General features: G+C 35.6%; 1 protein-coding gene across 4 annotated transcripts in view; it reads left to right on the plus strand.

The window, feature by feature from the left end:
* The window catches only part of CSMD1 (CUB and Sushi multiple domains 1), a 1186669-nt gene that overhangs the window by 1133003 nt on the left and 30779 nt on the right, over positions 1–22887 (plus strand). For all 4 annotated transcript variants that reach the window (XM_032184761.1, XM_032184762.1, XM_032184764.1 and 1 more), the window contains 7 exons: positions 3527–3715; positions 6876–7049; positions 8880–9062; positions 16258–16434; positions 18149–18328; positions 19512–19685; positions 20587–20760. In XM_032184761.1, the coding sequence (XP_032040652.1) occupies positions 3527–3715; positions 6876–7049; positions 8880–9062; positions 16258–16434; positions 18149–18328; positions 19512–19685; positions 20587–20760 (1251 nt within the window). The remainder of the gene's footprint in view (positions 1–3526; positions 3716–6875; positions 7050–8879; positions 9063–16257; positions 16435–18148; positions 18329–19511; positions 19686–20586; positions 20761–22887) is intronic.

Consider the following 22887-nt stretch of genomic DNA (forward strand, 5'->3'; position numbering starts at 1 on the left):
TTCTATGAATCCATCTTCCTAAAAAGGAGAATGAATTCAGATCTCTGTTTCAAAGGTCTTATTCAGCCATTGTCAGTATTTTATCTTTTTTTTTTTTTCTTTTCTTTTTTTAAGTCTAGTTTTAAGGAACGAGAACAAATATTTGTTTGTTTGTTTTGTTTTCTTTATTTTTAAGGCAGTAAAATAAGTACTTACTCCCTTATAAGTAGATTTGTGAATTATTTAAAATTTAAAAATGAAAAAAACAATGTTTTTTAATGGTGTCTTAATTTCTTACCTGAGCAAAATGAAACCAGGAAAAGAGTCACTTGGGGGAAAAGAAAAAGTTGGGTATATTTAAATCCAAACATTTATTTTCAAGCACATGATACAAATTGTTAGGTGAAGGGCAAGCATTTAAATACCATTTTTTCCTGTGGCTTTTCAATGTTTAAGGAAATTTTTGTAAATACCACATGTAATTCCAGGAATAATATAATTCCTCCATAAATATTCCATTTTCATTCTTGAGATTTATTCATCTCTACCTTTTTGTTTCTGTGCTAGCTTTCAGATAGGAGCAAACTGACTGAAAATGAATGAAACAAAAATGAATTTGAAAATGAATGTGAAACTTTTAAAACTTTAATGACTTCACAAGCACTGTTTCAACTTCTATTTTAACTGTTTCTCAACAATCAAAGCCATGGTACTAGAAGTATAACCTTCTTGTATTTTACATCTAGAGCCCCTGAATAAACATAAATGTCAAGAAACTTCATGCTTGTACAAAATGAACAAACAACACAAAAAAAAAAAAAATAAATGCAAGGAGTACAGAAGCAGAGATGTGTGAGAAACTGAGATAACAAGAAATTAGGTAGACAATATGAATCTTATGCTATGTTATCTGCATGTAAATTTCTATACTTATATGTTTGCATAGATCAAATCTCACTGTAAATGCCCATGTACTTGTTTAAGCTGTATATGGCCAATTTCCAATGTTAGAGTACTGAGTTAACACGGATGTGGATATAATATGAAATGCAGACATGCACCTGTACTAATGATCTGTATGGGTGCAGGCAGGAGTTTTAGTTGCACCAAGACATGGTTTCTAATAGAGTCAAGTTTAAATATGATTGATAAATTGATACTAATCCACCTTTGGAATAACACTTCTAAATTATTTTATTCCAGAGGATTTTTATGGTCATAAAAGGCAATTAAGTTCCATATGTGTTTACCCGTATGGAGACTATTTAAAGAAAAGTATGTTCTTGCTAGTAACCAATGAATAGATATAAGTAGAATGGGAAAGTGTTATTCTGCTGTAATAACTTCTCAGTATGCAGTTTCATCACAAAACTAGAGCATGAGCATAGGTCTCAGGAGACCTGAGTTTAGTTCTGCAACAGTACAAATATCCTGTACAACCTTAGACATCAATCTGTGATATGATGGCTCAGGTATGGGGTTATTGTTGGGGATTAAAACTGCATTACCCTGTAACAATGATTTCAGCTGAATAGATTGGGGAAGAATTGCTTCTGTCTTTGAAATTAAACACATTACCCATATTTTTAAACTAAACAGGACCTGGGCATAGAAACTTAATTGTGTCTACAACTAAATTGTTAGAAAGTTCTCCAATGTTTTATATGAACTAAGTAGCACATTCACAAGAATCCACATACAGACGTAAATTGAAATGTCAAGGAAAGCATATAAATATGTTGATATGTAGAATCTACATATAGATAGATTTAGTTCAGGGATATGTACGTACAAGGCAACTTTAACCATGCAGAGAATATAGGTTAGTTCCAAATGCAGAAGCTTTACAGCAGCATCTACATAGCCCTACACAATGTCTAATTGCCTAACAGGGTTAATTGGAATGCAGTGTGCATTCCTTCTGGGAGCTGTGCTAGTTTCTCTAACAAAGAATTGTGAAGTGAATGTAGACATATGAGCTCATGCAGATCTGGCTCAGTATCTTGGCAGGGCATCGTGTGAGTGGGCTGTTGGCTTGACAAACTTCCTCTTGTGTCCTTGTTTTACAATGATAGGTATATTGTCTGTGACAGAACTAGACTTAGTTGACAGTGATTAGTAATGATGGAAAAAGGCAATAAAAAAGAATGAAATGTATTTCTTGTGTAATGTAAAAAGAATATTTTCTCTTGATAATACTCTTAAACCTCGAGATCCCTAGAAACAAGAATTTTCAGAGTTCTACGTAGCAAGTACAGAGGTATAGATTCCTACAGCCCAGTCCTTTGCAACTTCCCAAGAACAATGAGATTTTAGGACTTTGTGTTTTTGCGTGTTTTAAGGGACAGAAAAAAAGTCAGTGTTAAGGATACAAAAGTGTTCGTTTTTGTCAGTGAACTCCCAATGTAAACAAATATTTATGTCATCTCTTCATATCTGATTTCTTTTCAACATTTAAAGGGTTATAATACAAAATGTAAATAACTGTTGGTATTATAAAATATAAGGAAATTGATTGTAATATAAGCTAAATGAAACTCTGTTGGTGAACAATTTCATAGGATTTGGCATAAAGTAGAATGAGAACAGTTTCAATTAGGAGACTAAATATCTTTATTACCCTTCAGAAAAAAATAGATCTCCTCCATGAACCATGTCTCTTCATCAGTCTAGATAATGCCTTGTTAAGCGCTTTATATGCAACATCATGATGCCTAATGTTTTTTAGACTTATTCTGTTGTGTTTTTTTTCCCGTGTACTTAATTGAAATTAGATGGTACATGTATACATGAAAAGTAGATTCCTGTCACTGTTTGATGAATAATAACTTATAACACTAATATTCTCACACTTAGAGAATCATGATCTTCCACCAACAAACCGTCATCTGAACTTCAGGGTATAAAGGATTGGGAATGGAGGGGAGATATACCTTACATAAAAACTCAACAGTCATGTCAAAACCTACTTTTTTTTTTTTTGATTTTTTGCTGATTCTGAAAAATAGCATAATGCTTTTTGGCACTTATCCTTACCCCTTCTCCACTATCAAATATTTCACTTTTCACCATGCTTTTTCTATTCTATACATTAATAGCAGAAAATGTTCTTGTTAATGTTTGAAACAATTTATCTTATTACAGGACAATCAAATAGAAAATGTTAAAGTGTTATTTAAACTATGTACTGGTTTTCTTCTAATTTGGGTTTCTTCACATAAAAATTGCATGTAAGACCAAATGAGGTCCAGGAAGAAAAAGATTTTAAAAAAACATCCTCCATTTTCTCCTTTATCTTCCAACCACTTGTGTGTCCAAGACTGTTAGAATAACGGGAGTAAGATTAGAATGCTATTTTCAAAGCAAAAAAGATCTAAAGTCTTGATTAGTTGAGAACATATCTGATATTTAAGTCAAATAAAAATCACAGATGACATCAAATGGATAACAGTCATGAGCTGCTAGTGAAGTAACAAAAAAGTCACTGTATCACTTCATTTATGACATTGTTAATATGCATTGGTGATGAAAACTTCTTGTCTTACAGTGGTGAACTGTTCTGATCCTGGTTTTGTGGAAAATGCTATTCGGCATGGCCAGCAGAATTATCCTGAAAGTTTCAAGTATGGAACAAGTGTGACATACCATTGCAAGAAGGGCTTCTATCTGTTGGGCTCATCTGCTTTGACCTGTAAAGCTAATGGTTTATGGGATAGATCACTACCAAAGTGTTTGTGTAAGTATTTATTCACTTTAACGCTATTCATTTAGGCTTAACCTTCTGGTTCATGATTTTTAGTCATACTAGGCGAAAAAGTGTGTGTGTGTGTGGTTGTATTGAGGAACAAAACTGGATTTTATGAGCAACATATTGCACATTCTACAGCTCAGTCGGAAAACATTACGGCAAGATGGCATGCAGCTTTTCATTGTTGATGTGAAAATGGTTTCAGAGGGAATTATTGAAATATTTTTTCAAATGTCAGAAAGCAAAGATTGTTTGCCCAATTTGGTGTATTTTTATAATATTTAAAAACAGGGAAATCTGAAGGTATTATTCATAAGTTATATTTAGGATAGGTAGTGTAAAACAATTAATAATTACGAGAAATATTTTTTCTCAGACCTTGTATCGTAGTAGGCATGTGAGATCAAATGTATGGAAAGCTGTGTAGGAAAATCTTGCTTACGAGGGTCTTTTCATAACTTAACTTCACACTTCCTCTATCACTTTTTCCTGAGGGTGGAAATCTTCAATTGTTTCCTGTAATCAGTTCATTGAGCTTCAGATCTCTAGAAAACAACAGCTTGGCTGGTTTTCATTTTCCACCGAGATATTTTTCTCCTCTGATCACTACTAATTTTCTGACACCAGGATTGTGAATTATAATGCAATTAAAGGAAATAATAAATTAAATTAAATTTAATTTAATTTGCAAATCCATCAGCTGGTTTTATTTTTCCTTTACAGAAATGTGATTGTTTTTTAATCAATTTATTATATGAATTTGTATCTACATACTAATCAGATCAATAAATATTACGAGACTAGTGAATTTATTTCTGTTTTGTGCTTGTTTCCCTCCTACTACCGTGTAACTAATACCTGCATGACTGAAACAGTTTTGTTTTGATTTTTAGAAAAATCTACACTTTCAGAGCTATAATAAGAGCTATAATCTAAAACTTGATTTTGGTCCCATTTCAGCAATGAAATAATTCAGCAATATATGAAATTAAAAATACAAAATAGTTTTGCAAGATTTTTCATTTGGCAAGAATGTTTTATTGATGCTTGCGTATTTCTCACTTATCTTAGTAAAACCCTGGCCCAGTGAATCCTTTCCAGGACTGGGGACAGGACAATCTTTACAGAAGGAGCAGAAGAAGATGGGGAATGTAAATCACCCATAATAGCTACCCATCTTTCCACTTGAAGCATTTTGGAAGTTTGGAAGCAATTACATGGCTTTCTGGTTTCAGGGAGAGCTCCAGGAAAGCCCTAGCTGTTCATCTGCTCAGAATAGAAGTTCCTGACCTTGCTCTGGGGACTACTGATTGAGACCCTGGGAACTTTCAAATAAGACTGGGAGGTGCCTAAATTCCTCAATCATTTACTGGATCAGCTGCTGCTAATTTGCTGCTGATGGACTGAAACACCACCTGAACCTCAAATATCTCCAGGAAAAAATTAACATTCTTTCATTGAGATAAACTCACAGTGAAATGAATAGGTCTTTTTCTATTAGAAAAATCTGTTTACCTTTTCATAGATGTAGTCTCTCAGACTCTTTTCAAGCACTGTAAAAGAGCTTTAATTTTCAAAGGTTATCAGTGACAATCTCTTTAAAGTTTAAGATTGTTTTTAGGATAGGGAAAAATATACAATACTTGGAGAGGCAGGCGAGATGAATTTCAAACCCTGAGTAGACACTATGTTTACTGTGAACATTTCATGTTCAAAAGTAGAAAAGTAGAAATGCACTGCTCTTTTACATGCAAGGCAGTACACAAGCACCATTGCTTAGAAATGGATTATTTTCTCCTTCTTAAGCTAGGAAAATTTTATGCTGCTCATTACAAATAATTATACGAACACATTAAGGTTATCTACATGATTTTTCCTCCAAAAACTCTGATGTTTCCATTAACCTCTCCTTTTCCTCCACTGCAGCTCCTTCAGAATTGTGGCAGGACTCGCATTTGCATGGTAGCGCAGCAAGCTCATTAAAGTAATTGATCTAGCTGAAAACTAAAACTAAACACTTTTTAATTATTGTTATTATTTCGGTGGGAGTACTGTTCAACCAGATCAGTGTCCTGATTTGGTTACTGTTTGCCACATGAATACTTGTGCCAGCTCAGGGAAAGCAGCAGAAACACACAGCTGTGGAAGAAAAGTGGTCAGGACCATGCCTTTTGGCAGAAATCCATCCTGCAGTCAGTTCGATATTATCATGGGACCAACTATAACACAAATAATTTTGATGAACATCAGAAACAATAGTCATCAGAAGTTGTTCATAATTAAGTCTTTTTTTTTCTTTCTTTTAAAAATATGTTTGACACATAGATCATATACTCAAGTAACTTTTAAGGCTTCTCAAGCTCAGTACCTCTTCCTTAAGAAGAGGTTGTCTGTTTAAGTTGAGTGACTACTACAGTTATGTAAAACATATATTTGATTTTTCTCTCTCCACTGCATGACCTAAGCTTTACACAGAAAGCATTCTGAATTTTATTTCTGCCTCACCTTCAAATGACATGTTTCCATGTTTCCTCATACAACAGTTCTGAACTACTTGTTTGCAAGTTATTCTATAGCAAAACAGTAGAGGTGTTTTTTTTCTCAAACAAAATGTACACATTAACTTAAGCATAAATATGATTCATAATTTACCAGAATGATGAGTAACTCATTTTCCTCTTGTTCACTTTAGAGCAACACATTGCTCAAATACAGATTATTATTATTATTTTTATTTATTTGTACTACCTAAACTGCCTCTACTTATTTCATAGTTATGATAAAGCTACTTAACATTACTATATCTGTAATAAAGATGCACACTGAAACATTAAACTTTTGTTTCTTGTTTCCCAGCCTTAACAGAAAAGATCTGTGTAGTTTTTAGGTGAGGACAATGAATAGAAATGAATGAGGAAGGAGAGTTCTGTATAACTCCAGGGAAACCTGGGTAGTTAGTTTTCCATATAATTTCTATATCAAGTATTATGAAGTAAGCGATCTACAGTGACAGTGAAACTTAAAATATGAAAGAGCAGAAATCCAGAAATAAGTTTATTTTGTGCACTGGCTTTATACGTAATGGTTATAATATGCTTATTTTGTGCCATAAAAATGTCTTACAATATTGTGCTTTTTCCTCCGCTAGCCATTTCTTGTGGACATCCTGGGGTACCTGCCAATGCAGTTCTTTCAGGAGATAAATTTACATATGGCTCCATAATTCACTATTCTTGCACAGCGGGTCGAAGGCTCATAGGAAATTCTACAAGGGAGTGCCAAGAAGATAGCCACTGGAGTGGTACTCTCCCTCACTGTTCAGGTAGTTGTACAAACCACCTTGTAATTACATGAATAAGGGTATTCTCAAGCAATTTTAACTGGAGTTAGATATTTGTGGTATGTTTTTTTTTTTGTTTGTTTGTTTGTTTGTTTGTTTGTTTGTTAGTTTGTTTTTCCAGTTATCTTTTAATTTCACCAAAAGCCACTCAGATAAATTATAACCATTTATCGAAATATTTGAAAAAATTTGCTCCAATTCTCTTTGTCATTACTGTAGTACCTTTGCTCTTTAGTTAGATGATACAATTGGATGCTGCAGTAAGTAGATGGACAAAACACTGTTTAAAACTGAGTTCTTCTTTACATGTATGCATTTATTCACTATTGTGTAAATATAGATTGTTACATATAAAAATGTTGATTAAAAAACACCACGGCAAATGTACTGGCTGGTAAACTTCCTTCCTTATGTTCGTTTTTTCACTTACAGGAAAAGTGAAAAACATGCCGTTCTTTATTAGCACGGCAATGTGCAAATATCATAAACCTCTGCAGTGTTTTTAGTGCTGCCAGGAAGTTCATGAACAGTTTATTCCCCCCCAGACTAACTATGCAAATTTCGAAGGAGCCATAAAACATTGCATGTTTTAGTTGAAGTCAAGAGTTCAGATGAGGATTGGCTATTAAGTACATCCACAGCATAGTAATAAGTTTTATAACAGAAACAAGCCTATACACTACAGAATACAAGAAAGCAATTACCTGTAAAGTTGTGGAAGAAAATTGTCTAATGAGAAAATTGTTCCATTATTGCTCATGATAAAATCTTCTTATATCTTCCCTTAAGCCCACCTGATTCAGTGTGGTTCAATTCAGATTTGACCATTATTCATTAATTCAAATAGGTGTAAGATATTTAAATTTTGTACTCTTATTTAGAGTTCCTGGACAACAGTCCATTCACAAACTGACTCTTGTAAAGACGCAGAACAGAATTTGAAGCACTGTGGAAAGGAAGCAAATTTAAATCACTCACATATATTTTCTGCTCTCTATTGCTTAAAGAAGAACGTTTAATTAGAGTCTTCTCACTGCTCTAGGGCTCATTGCTCTCTTGGTCTTTATGCCTCAACCTGAAAGAAATCTCTGCAGGACAGTCATATGGATAATTTCCACACAGAATTGGCCTTTTCTTGCTTATCTTAAGCTCAGGTTTATGTCAGTCACCTTTTTGTCCAGTGAAAGGTGCCAGATCTGAGATTGCATCAAGACTTTAAAATTTTAAATGTCAGAACCCTCTGGTGCTATTACCCAACATTTCCTACCATGAGGAACATTCTTATTCTGGTAGAAAGAAATTCTAATCTGTAGCAATTGAGACTCTTCAGATAACAGTCCTCAGTATGATAATATTTTTAGAGACTTTTTATAGACTTGTGTCTGTATTATAAAAATATAGATTTTTTAACCATGAAAGACTACTGTCATCATCCCATCAGAAATGAAAACATATCTAGTGCAACTAAAACATTGTTACTGATGCAGAATTTAATTTTCTAAGTTTGATTTTGGTCTGACACCCTCTTGTAAACAAGGAATTCTGTAGGTATTCCTGTGTAAATTATCTTTTCTCTCTCATTTATATCAAATTCTATGTTTAGGTCTGTTTACGTCTGAGATAAGAAGTAGGTTAAAAATACATGCCATTTTCATCTTTGGTTTTATGACACCTGGAAGAAAAGTGATTGACTGTAATAGAAACAATCCAGTTAGTAGTACTATTCACAAGAGAGAATAGTACCACTACCACAACAGAGAATAGTTGTGTATAACTTCTGTACCAATAATTCTTCTGTGTTGTTTTTTATAGGAAATAATCCTGGCTATTGTGATGATCCAGGAATACCAGCTCATGGGTCTAGACTAGGGGATGAGTTCAAAATAAAAAGTCTGCTACGTTTCTCCTGTGAAATGGGTTATCAGCTGAGAGGATCTGCAGAACGAACATGCCTGCTTAATAGTTCTTGGTCAGGTATACAGCCTGTGTGTGAAGGTAGGTATTGATGACACCATTGGCATTTATGACACCACTGAATAACCTTAATAACGAAATTTTATTATTTAATTAGAAAGAAAATTATATGACAAAAAATATGCTTTCAAATATCTCTGCAGAAATGTTATACAGTTTGCAAGCATTTAATGCTTTGTTTAAAAACCTAAGTCCAAACTAAGTGTATATTGGAGTGTATATTTATAAATATATTTATATATAAATATATAAAAATATATATATTTTTATTTTTATTTTTGGAGTGTATATTTTTTATTAAAAAAATCCTTGAGAAAATAATTCAATAAACAAATAATGAGACTTGAAATAGAGAATAGATATCTAAGTTAAAAGTAAAATTAAATGGTACTGATTGAAAATATGAAAATGGAGTGATAAGTAAATCTGTCATTCATCTTCTAGCAATACAGTATTTTCATATTATCTTTCTGTGTAGTGTCTATACATCAAGGACTGAACAAATGAAAAAATAATGTTGTTTTCTTAACTAAGTACAAATAAACAAATATTTCTCTACATAAATTAGACAATTTTTATGAAAGAGATTGTTTTTATGCTAGCTATTTCAGAATAAAAGCAACAAAGAATATTTCTGGAAAACACAATTAAGAATAAAATTTAAAAATATATAATAAAAAACTTTTATTCTTTTTATGCACTGTCAGAATTGAAAACCAGTAATGGTTTAACTAAAGTTTTAAAATGACTTCTTCCTTTCCAAGAATGCTTGAAAAGTTAGTTTATCTAATTCATTGGAGTTGATGGATTCTGTACTATCTTGTCTGCTATACTAAATTATCAACTGGCAGATAGGATAAAATATCTTTAACAAATTCATGATGATTTTTGCTTAGGGATTTTATCACAGTCTCCTCATGTAACAATGGTTCTTTTTCAGTATCCTTCAGCACAGACTGGTTCTCTGTCAGAGTAGATATCACCATAGCTGTTTTGAAATGTCAGTGGGCACAGGATCAATATTTACAGTAGAAAATATAAGTTGTTCAATGTCCTTTCTTCTGTCCCTGCATGAAGACATTAAGTATGGCAGCAAGCAGTGACCATCAGTGTTGTGTGAAATGCTGCTGTTTTTGTTTCTTTTTTTTTTTTCTTTTTCTTCAACATTATGTTTCCAGAAAGAGGAAAAAAAAAAAAAAAAAAAAAAAAAAAAGAAAGAAACCTTTCTTTCCCTTTTTCTCTTCTGCTTGGATTGTTTTTTGTTTAGTATAAGTAACAAAGAGATTAGGAGGAGACCGTCTTTTAGGCTGTACACTCTGTGTGTAATGCATGCCACAGTAACAAGATGGGGGTTTCCAAACCCTCTGAGTTTATAACTGGCTTTATCTCAGCTTGCCAATAAACACAGTTGAGATTTTTTCCACCCGTCAGGAAGTCACACATTGGATAAGATCTTAGTGTGTTAATCCCTTTCTTTGAATCTGTGATTGTTTGAGTGATTGTGTGCCAATTTTCAAGAGGGGTAAGAAAGAAGACCCTAGCAATTACAGGCCGGTCAGTCTCACGTCAGTGCCTGGTAAAATTATGGAGAAGATGATTCTTGAAGTTATTGAAGTGCACTTGGGGGACAATGCAATCATTGGTCCCAGACAACATGGGTTCATGAGGGGTAGGTCCTGCCTAACAAAGGTCCTGCCTTTTATGATAAGATCAACCTTCTAGTCAATCAAAGAAAAACAGCCGATGTGATCTTTTTGGACTTCAGCAAAGCTTTTGACACAGTTTCCCATAGGATCCTACTGGACAAAATGTCCAGCATACAACTTAACAGAAACATCATACTATGGGTGAGCAATTGGCTGATGGGCAGGGCTCAAAGTGTTGTGGTAAATGGGGCCACATCCAGCTGGCGGATGGTCACTAGTGGGGTCCCTCAAGGCTCCATTTTAGGGCGAGTCCTCTTCAATGTCTTTATAAATTATTTGGATATAGGACTAGAAGGTGTTCTGAGCAAATTTTCCAATGACACCAAACTTGGAGGAGTTGTGGACTCTGATGAGGGTGGAAAGGCCTTGCAGAGAGACCTGGACAGGTTGGAGAGCTGGGCGATCACCAACCGCATGAAGTTTAACAAAAGCAAGTGCCACGTCCTGCACCTGGGATGGGGCAACCCTGTCTATACATACAGACTGGGTGACGAGATGCTGGGAGGGATCTGGGGGTTGTGGTTAACAGCAAGTTGAATATGAGCCAGCAGTGTGCCCTGGCAGCCAGGAAGGCCAACCGTATCCTGGAATGCATCAAGCACAGCATCGCTAGTCTGATTGTCCCGCTCTACTCTGTGCTGGTGTGTCCTCACCTCGAGTACTGTGTGCAGTTCTGGGCACCACAGTACAAGAAGGACATTAAACTGTTGGAGAGTGTCCAGAGGAGGGTGACAAAGACGGTGAAAGGCCTAGAGGGGAAGATGTATGAGGAGCGGCTGAGGGCACTGGGCCTGTTCAGCCTGGAGAAGAGGAGGCTGAGGGGGGACCTCATCACGATCTGTAACTTCCTTGCGAGGGGGAGTGGAGAGGCAGGTGACCTGCTTTACAGAATCTCTGTAAACACCAGTGATAGAACCTGCAGGAATGGTGTTAAGCTGAGGCAGAGGAAGTTTAGGCTGGACATCGGGAAGAGGTTCTTCACCGAGAGGGTGGTTGCACACTGGAACAGGCTCCCCAGGCATGTAGTCACTGCACCAAGCCTGTCTGAACTTAAAAAGCAGTTGGACTGTGCACTTAGTCACATGGTCTAAACTTTTGGGCAGACCTATGCAGTGCCAGGAGTTGGGCTTGATGATCTTTATGGGTCCCTTCCAACTTGGGATATTCTATGATTCTATGATTTAGCACCTGCTAAATAAATTGATATAGATCACTACAGACCCCAAAATGCGTATAAAACCCAAGAATATTTAAAAGGTTTCCTGTCAATGCGTATTATCCTATAGGCAGAAGAGAAGAAGGAAGGAAGGGAACTACTAAAATTACCATTTGCTGAAAGTTACATCAGAATTGATAACCCTGGCTCCATGCCAGTTCTGGCATTGCCATTATTATTATATTGCCTTCACTGAATATCATGCCTGTACAGAATCAAGAAAGAACCTGTACAGAACCAAGAAGATCTGCACAAATGGAACTAAAATCAAAGAACTAAACATAGAATCGTAGAATTGAAGTAGCAGCTGGCAGTGAAATCAACAAAAAACATGGCATTTCTGTTAGTAATCTCTACCATCTTCAGGCTTTGGGATGACAATTTGCAATAAAAAGGGCTGTCTTATCCTTTTGGGATTCATCATATCAGGGTTCTGTCTGTAGACTGATTTCACTTATGTCCAGAAAGAGACAGGATCTTTGACTATCACATTGGGATTCCTTATCCGAGGAGGTAACCGAAAGCTGGGAATAATGTTAAGTAACCTAAAGCTGGGAGTAATGGATAAACACCAGTATCTATATTTTTCATTTAAGTTGATCTCATTTCCTTACATTTTACTTTAATCTTTGGGGTGCCAGTTGTATCCATGTCATTTAACAACAATTTGCAATCAACTTATTTTAGACTCCTAAGGAAATTTATGTTATACATTACATATTGGTGGTCAGTTACCCACATGTAAAACAAAAGCACTTGTGTCTGCTTCTGTTTTGATTATCTGTTATGAAGCATATTTCAGCTAAAAAAATCCAGTGTATATTCTATTTTTATTTTCTTGGCTGAGGTTTTAGTGGGTTATAGGAGACTATTGCTCAATATATCTTGATCAGTAGAGATCATAGGAGTTGTGGTTCTCCAATAGCAAAAGCAAAAGTAATTTTAAACGTTGCTGCAGTAAAGTTTGCAGTGAGCGGTTACAGGTCAGTGTATACATAGTCTTTACAGAGTACTTCACACAACCCTTTTGAGTTCAGACTCAGGTCAGCCAAATCTGTAGTAAATACTGGATAGCTAGAATACAGTTGTATCACATTGTGTGATTACTGAGTGCCTTAGTAATTCAAAGTAAATCTAAAGACAAATCCTTTAAAGTTTTGTCTTTTTTTTTTGTCTTTCTGTCTTTTTGTACCAAAAGTACAGATGATTTAAGAGCAGATTGGGATGCCTACAAAGCAACCAGGACCATATAGAGACAACTGTAACAGTCTTACAGCAGAGAAAAGCAGGGAGTCTGGTATTGTATTTCTGTCTAGCCCGCAAAATGATGAAGTTGAAGTAATTATGAGAAATACACCTCTTCCTTTTTACTCCTATCTGAAGGCCATAATAATAATTTTAACTTGGTAGACCTTCCATGTCATTTTAAAATCATGATTTTACAGTAACAGCAATAGTAACAATAATAAAACAGTGGAAGTTAAAGTGTTCTTTCTGACATGTAACTTCTTAGAAGAATTTGTATAAGCTTAGTTATGATAAGTTAGTGATTGCGTGCTCCTGTTGGTATGGTTGAACAATACCACGGTCACAAAATCAAAGTTAAATGTATCTAAGGCTATTTTCCATGTACAGGTACATTCATTGGTGAATATAAAGAGAGCGTAGTTCATGGAAATGAAGATAACAAAAGCTATGCCAGTTTCCTGAAGGAGTTAGAGTGTTTTAAAACTTAAGGTTTAAAAGCTGTGCACCCTTTCTTTGATCATTCCATATTGACAATTGTGTATCACCACCAACATAGTTCACTTTATGCTTCCTGCTATTACTTCCACTCATGACAGAAGTTTCAAATTCCATCCTACTGAATTTTTCTCTTCAAAGTTTTAAATGTGAAAAGTGAATAAAGCCTCATTTAAAAAAAAAAAAAAAAAAAAAGACATTTATGAATGATTGCAGACATCAGTAATAGTCTGAATCATTTTTATTTGGCAAATTATGTTTAACAGAATCCTGTAATCTAAAACTATTAAATTATAACTGTTATTCTGGAGGCCACCCAGTTGGAAAGCAGTTTTGTAGAAAAGGACCTGGGAATCATGGTTGACACCAATCTGAACATGAACCAATATGGCCTTGCTGCAAAGAAGGGTAATGATAATCTTGGCTTCATTATGCAAAGTATCCCCAGCAGGTCACAAGAGGCGATCCTCTACTCAGGTGAGGCCACACCTGGAGTGCTGTGTCCAGTATTGGGGCTCCCCTATTAAAGAGAGACATGGACATACTTGAAAGAGTCCAATAAGGGCCACAGAGATGATTAAAGGACTGGAGTACTTCTATGAAGAGAAGCTGAAAGAGTTGGGACTGTTCAGCATGGAGAAGAGAAAGCTCAGGGGAGATCATATCAGTGTATATAAATACACGAAGACAGAGTGCATGGAGTTTGGAGCCAGGCTCTTTACTGTGATGCCCAAAGGCAATGGGTGCAAACTGAAACACAGGAACTCCCATCTGAACACAAGGAAACGCTTTTTCACTGTTACTAAGGGTGACTAGGGGTGACTAAATGCTGGCACAGTTTGCCCGGAGAGGTTATGGAGTCTCCCTTTTTGGCTTCAGATGGCCCTGCTTGAGCAAGGTGGTTGGATGAGACGAACTCCAAAGCTCCTTTCCAACATAAACCATTCTGTGAATCTGTGATTCTGTGATCCTGTTATGAGCACAAATGGGAAGACTTGATTGCTCTCAGAGTGTGATAAACTGAATTAAGCAAATATGAGGAAAAGCAATAAATATTATGTGTATATTGTAAGGATTATTTTATAGTTAATTACTGCAAATTCTTGTTTTGTCAAATATTAAGCATCTGAAGACTCATTGTCCTTGTGTAAATTCCATAAATACATTTGGTTTTCATGAATGCATCCAAGTTTTCCTAATGCATGTCAATGTTTTACCTTGCCCAGTATCTACAAATGGTCTCTAATTTGTTTTGTCAGATTCCTGACAAATTTCTGACTGGAATTCCTCCAGTTCAATAAGAAAGTAGGAGCAACAGTTTCTACACCATACTGCTGTGTAGTAAATGTAGCCCTACCACCTCCTCACACCTCTTGGCAGGTTGTTAGAGAAGCCTGCAATAAAAAAGTGAAGTTAATTTTGTGAAAGAGGAGAGGAAAAGTGTTGTTGTAATATTTGTGCTTTTGTCTCTGTCCAAATCAATTTCAATTAGCAATGTTTTATATTAATGTCCTCCAGGTTGAGTCTGTTAGGCTGACATGGTAATTGGTAAGCAATTCCTCTGTCTTTTTCCTGACCCATGAGCTTTGGCATCCTTCCCTCTGAGGATGGGGAGTGCAGGAGCAGCTGGGTGGGCATTTGGCTGTTAGCCAGGTTTATCCCACCACTTTATTCCAAGCCATTAAATTTAATCTTATATTTGATTATATCATTAGGTTAGACTGAACATTTAACACCTTTAGAGACTGTGTGTGTGTGTGCACACGCATGCACATGTTGTAGGAAGAGAAGAAACTCTTGCCAGCTCTTGAAACCTCTGGAAAAGTCATCTTAAGTATATTCTTTCAGTCTCACAAACCAATTCAAGCTTCATGGAAGACTGAATGAAAAAGTTTGATTTATCCCTCCCAAGCTAATCACTTAACCTCTTGCTATTTTTATTTTATTCATATGAAGAGGAGTAACGTCTGCCCAGAACTGGAATTTTATGATACTTTTGCCAGTGTCTTCTCTGCAGAGATGGTCAAATAAAGATGCCTTACAGAAATGTTAGGAAAAATAGTTAAACAAGCAAGCAAGCAAGCAAGCAAAGAAACAAATTCTTCTCCCATGATTGTCTGGTCTGCTGGCAAAAAAACAACACCTTAATAAAAGTAAACCACTTTCTAAATCTCAGATATATGAAGCTGAAGCATCATCATTGTCTTAATGTAGAGCTACAGGTGCTCAATAGATATTGATATTGATACCAATACTGAACATCTGTTCTTTTCTTGATTCACGAAAGAAGTGATTCTATATATTTTTTTACACTTGAAAGAGGAGATACCAGGAGACAGGAAGGGAATAGAAAAATGTGCCTATGAGCAAATCAGAGGCATAGGTCTGTCAGGATATTAATTAAAAATTGCACCCATTAACCATTTTCTTAGTAATATTTGCTAGAACATTTTTTTAAAAAGGAAGGCTGTTTAAAAATTGACTTTTTTTTTTTTTTTTTCCAGCTAATCAACAGTCATGGAATATTTATTTTTTTTAACCTTTTTCACAGCTGTATCTTGTGGCAACCCTGGCACTCCAGCCAATGGTATGATAATATACAGTGATGGAATATTATTCTCCAGCTCAGTCATTTATGCCTGCTGGGAAGGTTACAAAACTTCAGGGCTAACTACTCGACATTGTACTGCTAATGGGACATGGACTGGCACTGCTCCAGACTGCACAGGTCAGAAATAAACTTTCTTCTTCTAAAGCTTTGAAGTGCTCAGATTGCCAGCCTGCTTCTGAAAATTATTATTTTGCTAGATTGAAAAAAAAAAAAAAAACAACACCATAATTTTCCCATTCCTCTGTCTTGTGATACATAAATATTTGATGTGCTTAAAGGTACATTTCAATCTTAATATATGCTATATTTTGCCAGAAATATCTTTTTAAGATGGATACATAGGTAACTTTTCTGTATTTTTTTATCTTATGAATGCTTTGTGAATTAAAAATATGACATTATTCCTAAGAATAAGTGTTTGTCTAGAGTTTTCTTTAGCTTTTTTTTTTTTTTTTTTTTTTTTTTTTTTTTTGTGGCTTACGTGCACAGGTAGGTTTAAATCAGATTTTATCTAGTTGGCTACATTGCTGCACCAGTTTATACTGTGAGCCATTTGAGCCAGATCTCATCCTGCTAAGGGGTCAGGGAGCAGTGAGTTTCAGCTACTCCACCAGAGCAGAGGAGGGCAGCAAGGCCAACAAGTGCAGTGACCTTGCTGATGAGGCCAGACCCACAGTACCAAGCAAGAAGGGCAGAGCAGGTCCAGTGACAGTAACCTGGGTCAAGCATGATTCACTGATCCCCAGGCAAGTCAGCATGTGGCAAGGCAGGTCCCAGAGCAAGCTGATAGTCTAGTCAGTGGGGTACGTGGCCAGGCATAGGCATAACTGCAATGTGGCTCAAAGACCAAAGGTGAGGCTTTAAGTGCAGCTACCAGACAAAGTGGGAGGCCGTGGACTAAGCTTCTCACAGCTCTCAGCTCTTTCCACTGCACTCTGTTCCCAGGTTACATGTCAGCAGATTAAGAGAGCTGGCCTTAAGCACAGACACCCTGGGATGGGGGGAAAGGGGTGGCAAAGGCTATTGGTCACTCATGACCCTGAGAGGAAGTATGGAAGGGTGACAACATAGACAACATGTTAGAAAACCAACCTAATCTCATTCCTCGATAGAAGTAATGTCAGATAAATAACCTGTGGCCCCAGAGGAGAGCCATGAAATGATCAAGGGACTGGAGCACTTCACCTGTGACACCAGTCTGAGGGAGCTGTGGTTGTTCAGCCTGGAGAAGAGAAGGCTCCGGTGAGACCTTATAGCAGCCTCCAGCGCCTAAAGGGTACAGAAAAGCTGTAGAGGGACTCTTTGTCAGGAAGTGTAGTGATAGGACAAGGAAAAGTGGCTTTAAACTAAAAGAGAGGAGATTTAGATTAGATGTTAGGAAGAAATTCTTTACTCTGAGGGTGGTGAGGCACTGGAACAGGTTGCCCAAAGAAGCTGTGGATGCTCCATGCCTGGAGGTGTTCAAGGCCAGGTTGGATGGGCCTTTGAGCAACCTAGTCTAGTGGGTTGCATCCCTGCCCATGGCAGGGGGGTTGGCATTAGATGATAGGTGAAGTCCCTTCCAACCCAAACCATTCCGTGATTCTAAATTTAGTAAATTTATTGTATTTAGCATCAATTTGCCTTATTATATTGCAAACCTCAATACACATTCTTAACTAGAAAAAGTTATTAAGTTTTGATTTTGTTCAAAATATATTTTTCAAAATTGGTTTTTGGTTTGTGCACTATAAAAGGAACATTAGCTATACACAGTTCAATGTTTCATTATTTGTTTCTTTTTAAAAAAAAAAAAAAAAAACACTTTTTTTTTTTTTCTTTTTCTTGCTAGTGATCAGCTGTGGAGATCCAGGTGCATTAGCAAATGGCATCCAGTTTGGAAATGATTTCACCTTTAATAAGACAGTCAGCTATCAATGCAATCCAGGATATTTGATGGAGCCTTCTGGTTCATCTACCCTGCGTTGTATAAAGGACAGCACTTGGAACCAGAGTAAACCAATTTGCAAAGGTGTGCATTTGAAAAATAATTGGCAAATGCTATTTTGATATTATATATGAAATTCACTAGTAAACAAATAAATCTATATTTGTATATAAACATATACCTACATTTTATAAATAAATTGTCAAAGCTTCTCTGGGATTATTAACATGCAAATGCAACTAAAACATACAAATACATATTTGTGTAACATTTGTGTTTATGTAGTATATATATCATGGTACAAAATTAGTTAAAATACTGACACTAATGATGACAGTAGAACCAAATAAATCTGCAATGAAGATTACTGGAGTGGTCAGCTGAAAAAAATAGGAATGAAGTACCCGTTTTCCTTTTTTGGCTCTTTTATCTTGGATTAAATGGCAAAATAATAAGAAGAAACTTTTAAGGAATAAGGAAGTCTGGTGAAAATTCTGAGCACTGTTACTTCAGTTTAGGGATTAAATACAACAGCCCAGGGCATCTGCTCCTTATAAAGGACCTAGACTGCCACCACATCCACTAGCACTTTAAAGTGCCTATAATTAAATTTTGGCCTGTGTAGTTGTCAGACCATACTTTCTGTTGTAGAAATCACCAGCTGAGTGAACGTGCTCTTTGTTGAAAAAACTGATGTATAAATGTAAACCTGATCATTCCAGGTTGCATCATTTTGTGCACACTTTCAGAAGCTGGATAACATCAGAGTAGTTCTAAAGAATCTTTGGCACATAATTATGAACAAAGCCAATGTCCATGTGTTCTGAAAAGGAAGGAAGAAAAGGAACAAGTAAATGAACAGACCTGCATAAGGGTTTTGAATAGTGTTGCAAAATTAATTTAAAATAAAATTCAAATATTTATACTAACATATTAACAGTATTATGCCTAGCTCAGTAGCCTGTTTCCAGCAATGATCACTGATGAATTTGTAGGGAAGTGACTCAGAACTAGGTAAGGTTCCAGCAACAGGTCAGGGACTTCCGAAGCTTAGAGGTAGTATTTTTGTATTTAAATTGCATTTCTGTCTATTACAGGCTGCTTTGTCAACACAGATCTTTTTTTTTCTTTTTCTTTTTTTCTTTTTTTTGGCTGAACAGCATAGATTTACTTATTTTTTAGTTACGAAAGTATAACAAAATATGATGTTGCATTCTCCTAACTGCTATAAAATCTTGAAATTAAAACTCTTCTTTTTTTGATTCAGCTATCACCTGTGGTCCCCCTCCACCAGTACTCTATGGGAAAGTGGAAGGATCTGATTATCGCTGGGGTGCCAGTGTGAGTTACAGCTGTGCAGAAGGCTATCAGCTATCTAACACAGCTATTCTCTCCTGCGAGGGTCGAGGAATATGGCGAGGAGACATCCCACAGTGTTTGCGTAAGTTTTCAGGATACATTGTATAGGGCTTCACCAAATTGTCTCAGGCTACAGTTATTTTTCTTCTTACAGCTCAAAAGGTAGTTGGCTATACCACCATGGACTACTGCAAGATTCTTCTTCCTTCTTCCAAAAAGCATAGTTCATTATTAAATTGGTTGTTTGTACCCATTTAAGATCATGGTCTTCCTTTTCCCAAAAGTCACCTCCATCTTGTTACCTAATTGGCCCCATTACCATTTTCCTTTTGGATAATCTTTTTGAATGTTCTGAATTTGACTTGTGGTGAACATGATTAAAATTTTAACTTACACTTTTCCTTTTCTAGTTCCCTGTTTCTATTTCCATTAACAGGTGAAAACAAGGTTCCTAGCCCTTAAGCTCATATCCTTGCCCTGTTTTCTTAATCCATTTTTCTTTTTTAAGGCAAGTATATACCTTCATATCTTGTCACTATTTGTTTTCCAGCTTCTTCTAAACCTGTCAACTTCTCCACTGCTTGAAGTCTTGTCAAGACTCTGAAAAACATTTTTCCCTTTACTTAATTAGGTCAAAAATTTCCAGCCATCTTACCTGAGGGTGAATGGATATATTTAACATTGTCTACTTTGAAATTACTTTGTCATCCAAGTATAATCAGCCTTAAAGTGTCTCAATTAAAAGGCCTATCTTTCCAGGTTACATTTTATGCTTATAATAACTATAACAGTGGCAATTAATTTTAAATGGCTGCCAAGAATTTATTTGAGCTATAATCCTACAGATAAATGAACATAGCATTTGCACTCATATTCTGTATGCCCAACTTGCACCTAAAACAATGGAGAATAATTCTGAGCATCAGATGAAGCACATGCAGTTGTAATAACTTTCTTTTTTTCTTTCCTTCTTTATATATTAGCGGTGTTTTGTGGTGATCCTGGTACCCCAGCAGAAGGACGCCTCAATGGAAAGAGTTTCACCTACAGATCTGAAGTTAGCTTTCAGTGCAGACCCCCTTTTATTCTGATAGGCTCTTCAAGAAGATTCTGCCAAGCAGATGGTACTTGGAGTGGAATACAACCAACATGCATTGGTATTAACTACCATTTCTTGTGCTGATTCTACTGAAAATGTTCTTGATAAAGTATTACACTATCATAAGCCTAACAATTACCTTTCCAAATATAGAAAACTTCTGTGTAATATAAAAAGAACTAGATAAATAAGGTTATATTTTGAGTATAAAAAACCTAGGATAAACACAATCACATATGAAGTAATTTGTAAATTTACATGATTGCTTGTCTGCTGGAAATGCAGAATGTCAGTAAGTGCAAGTGCATAAATTTATTCCATCTATTTTTAGTCTTTTAGATACACAGAAGACTTTGGTAGATTAAAGACTGGGTTCTGTCACTGGATAGTTAAAGGCATTTGTCAGAATCTATCCTAAATGAAAAAGCTTTTTGGAACTTGTGAAAGTGACTGGTACAGCTCAAAAGGATGAGGCGTCCAGGGTCTGATCTTTTGAAATTCTGATAAACTGCCAAGCACTATCAGTTTCTCATTGACTGATGTGCAAGTGGTAGGCTTTTAGCTTGTTACATAATCAGATTAACTGAGAGAAATGCTGGACACCTGTAACTCCCACTGACATCAGTATTTGATCCAACTTGGGGTGACTTGCTAGAGAAAATGATTTTGGTGTGATAATAGAAAAGTCCTCTTTGATATTTCTATAAATCTTTTCAGATATAGACAGTAGCCCAATTATAAGTTTTCCTGTGGCTGATATATTGGCTCTATGCAAGAGCCGGGCTGCATACTCTGGGAGAAGGTGGCAAGTGTGACTATTGAAAGCAGCCTGTATTTGTAAATTAAAATGTTAACACTCAATACAATTCTTCAAAATTAATTCATAATTCCTTCTGTCCATAGTTTTTATGAATTGGGCAATCTGTTTTTTTAAGTGAGACAAGGTTTACAAAAACAAAATGTGAAGAATCAAATTTGAAACTGTAATAATGACATTTCTGTTTATATAGCATAATATAGAAATAGATGAAAAATACTGCATCAGACATAGTACTTTTTATGCTGTTGTAATAGGAAAACCTAGCAGCACCTGAAATATTTACAGATATCATTATTAAGCAATTTGAAAATTAAGATCTGTGAACAATAGAACTATTGCCTAAAATACCATATAATAGCAAATGATGACAAGCTGTTCTATTCCTGGATATTTGTCATTTCCTTAAAACAGTGTGAGGATGCTTTCTTTTTTTCCCCCACTGATTTTTCAGATGAAACAAATCTTTAAAAAGATTGAATCTTTAAAAAGTCAATTTGACTTCATGTTTCTATAATCAATAGTATTCCAGCTGATCATAATTTGTAAGAAGTCCTTGAGCTGCTAAATATGTTTAATTTTTATTCTTGCATGCTAGGTCAATGTCTACCAAAGTGTTGGAGCTTTTAGTAAATATCAGTCCAGTTGAATTGTAATGCTCTAATGATGGTCAATCCTGAAAATGGAAGTTGACTGAGAGTGAAATGGCATATGTTTTATGTGTCAGTTTTATGTATCAGTTTTTCCTTTACAGAAAGCTAAATATTGTTACAGATGAAATATAGGCCCAAATTATATTCTTCAAATCGCAGTGTCATCACAAAAGCAGACTTGGTTGCCAAGAAGGAATCACATAGTACAGAGGGATTCATCAGATTGGATCCCATCCCCTGGTGGATTTGAAAGGACATGCTTTAAGAAAATACACCATCAGAATGCAAAGGGGACATTGATGAAATGTCAAAAATAATTTCAGGCTGTGTTAAGATATACTTGTGAAAATTAGGATCATATAATTAGCTAAACCTTTCTTGTTTGGGAAGAGAGCTATATTTTTATTCTCTAACAACAGCTGAGAAAATAGTCCGTTTGAAACACTTGACTTGCTATAAAAAAGCAGCTTTTTTGATTCGTTTTCTTTTATTTTGGTTAGAAATCTGACTTAATCAGTTGTTGCTTGGAAAAGAAAAGAAGGAAAATACTTCTGTGTATGTTCCATCTGAATTGTGGATGGTATTTCAGGAGGATGAGATATGCTATGTATTCAAAAAAGTTTAGAAGTTTAGTAAAAATGAATGCAATCCTAATTTTGAAGTCTACATTGCCAAAGGTACCTGCAAAAAATACCCTTAAATATTGGCAATGTAC

The sequence above is a fragment of the Aythya fuligula genome, chromosome 3 (genome assembly GCF_009819795.1).
Source record: "Aythya fuligula isolate bAytFul2 chromosome 3, bAytFul2.pri, whole genome shotgun sequence".
NCBI lineage: Eukaryota > Metazoa > Chordata > Aves > Anseriformes > Anatidae > Aythya > Aythya fuligula.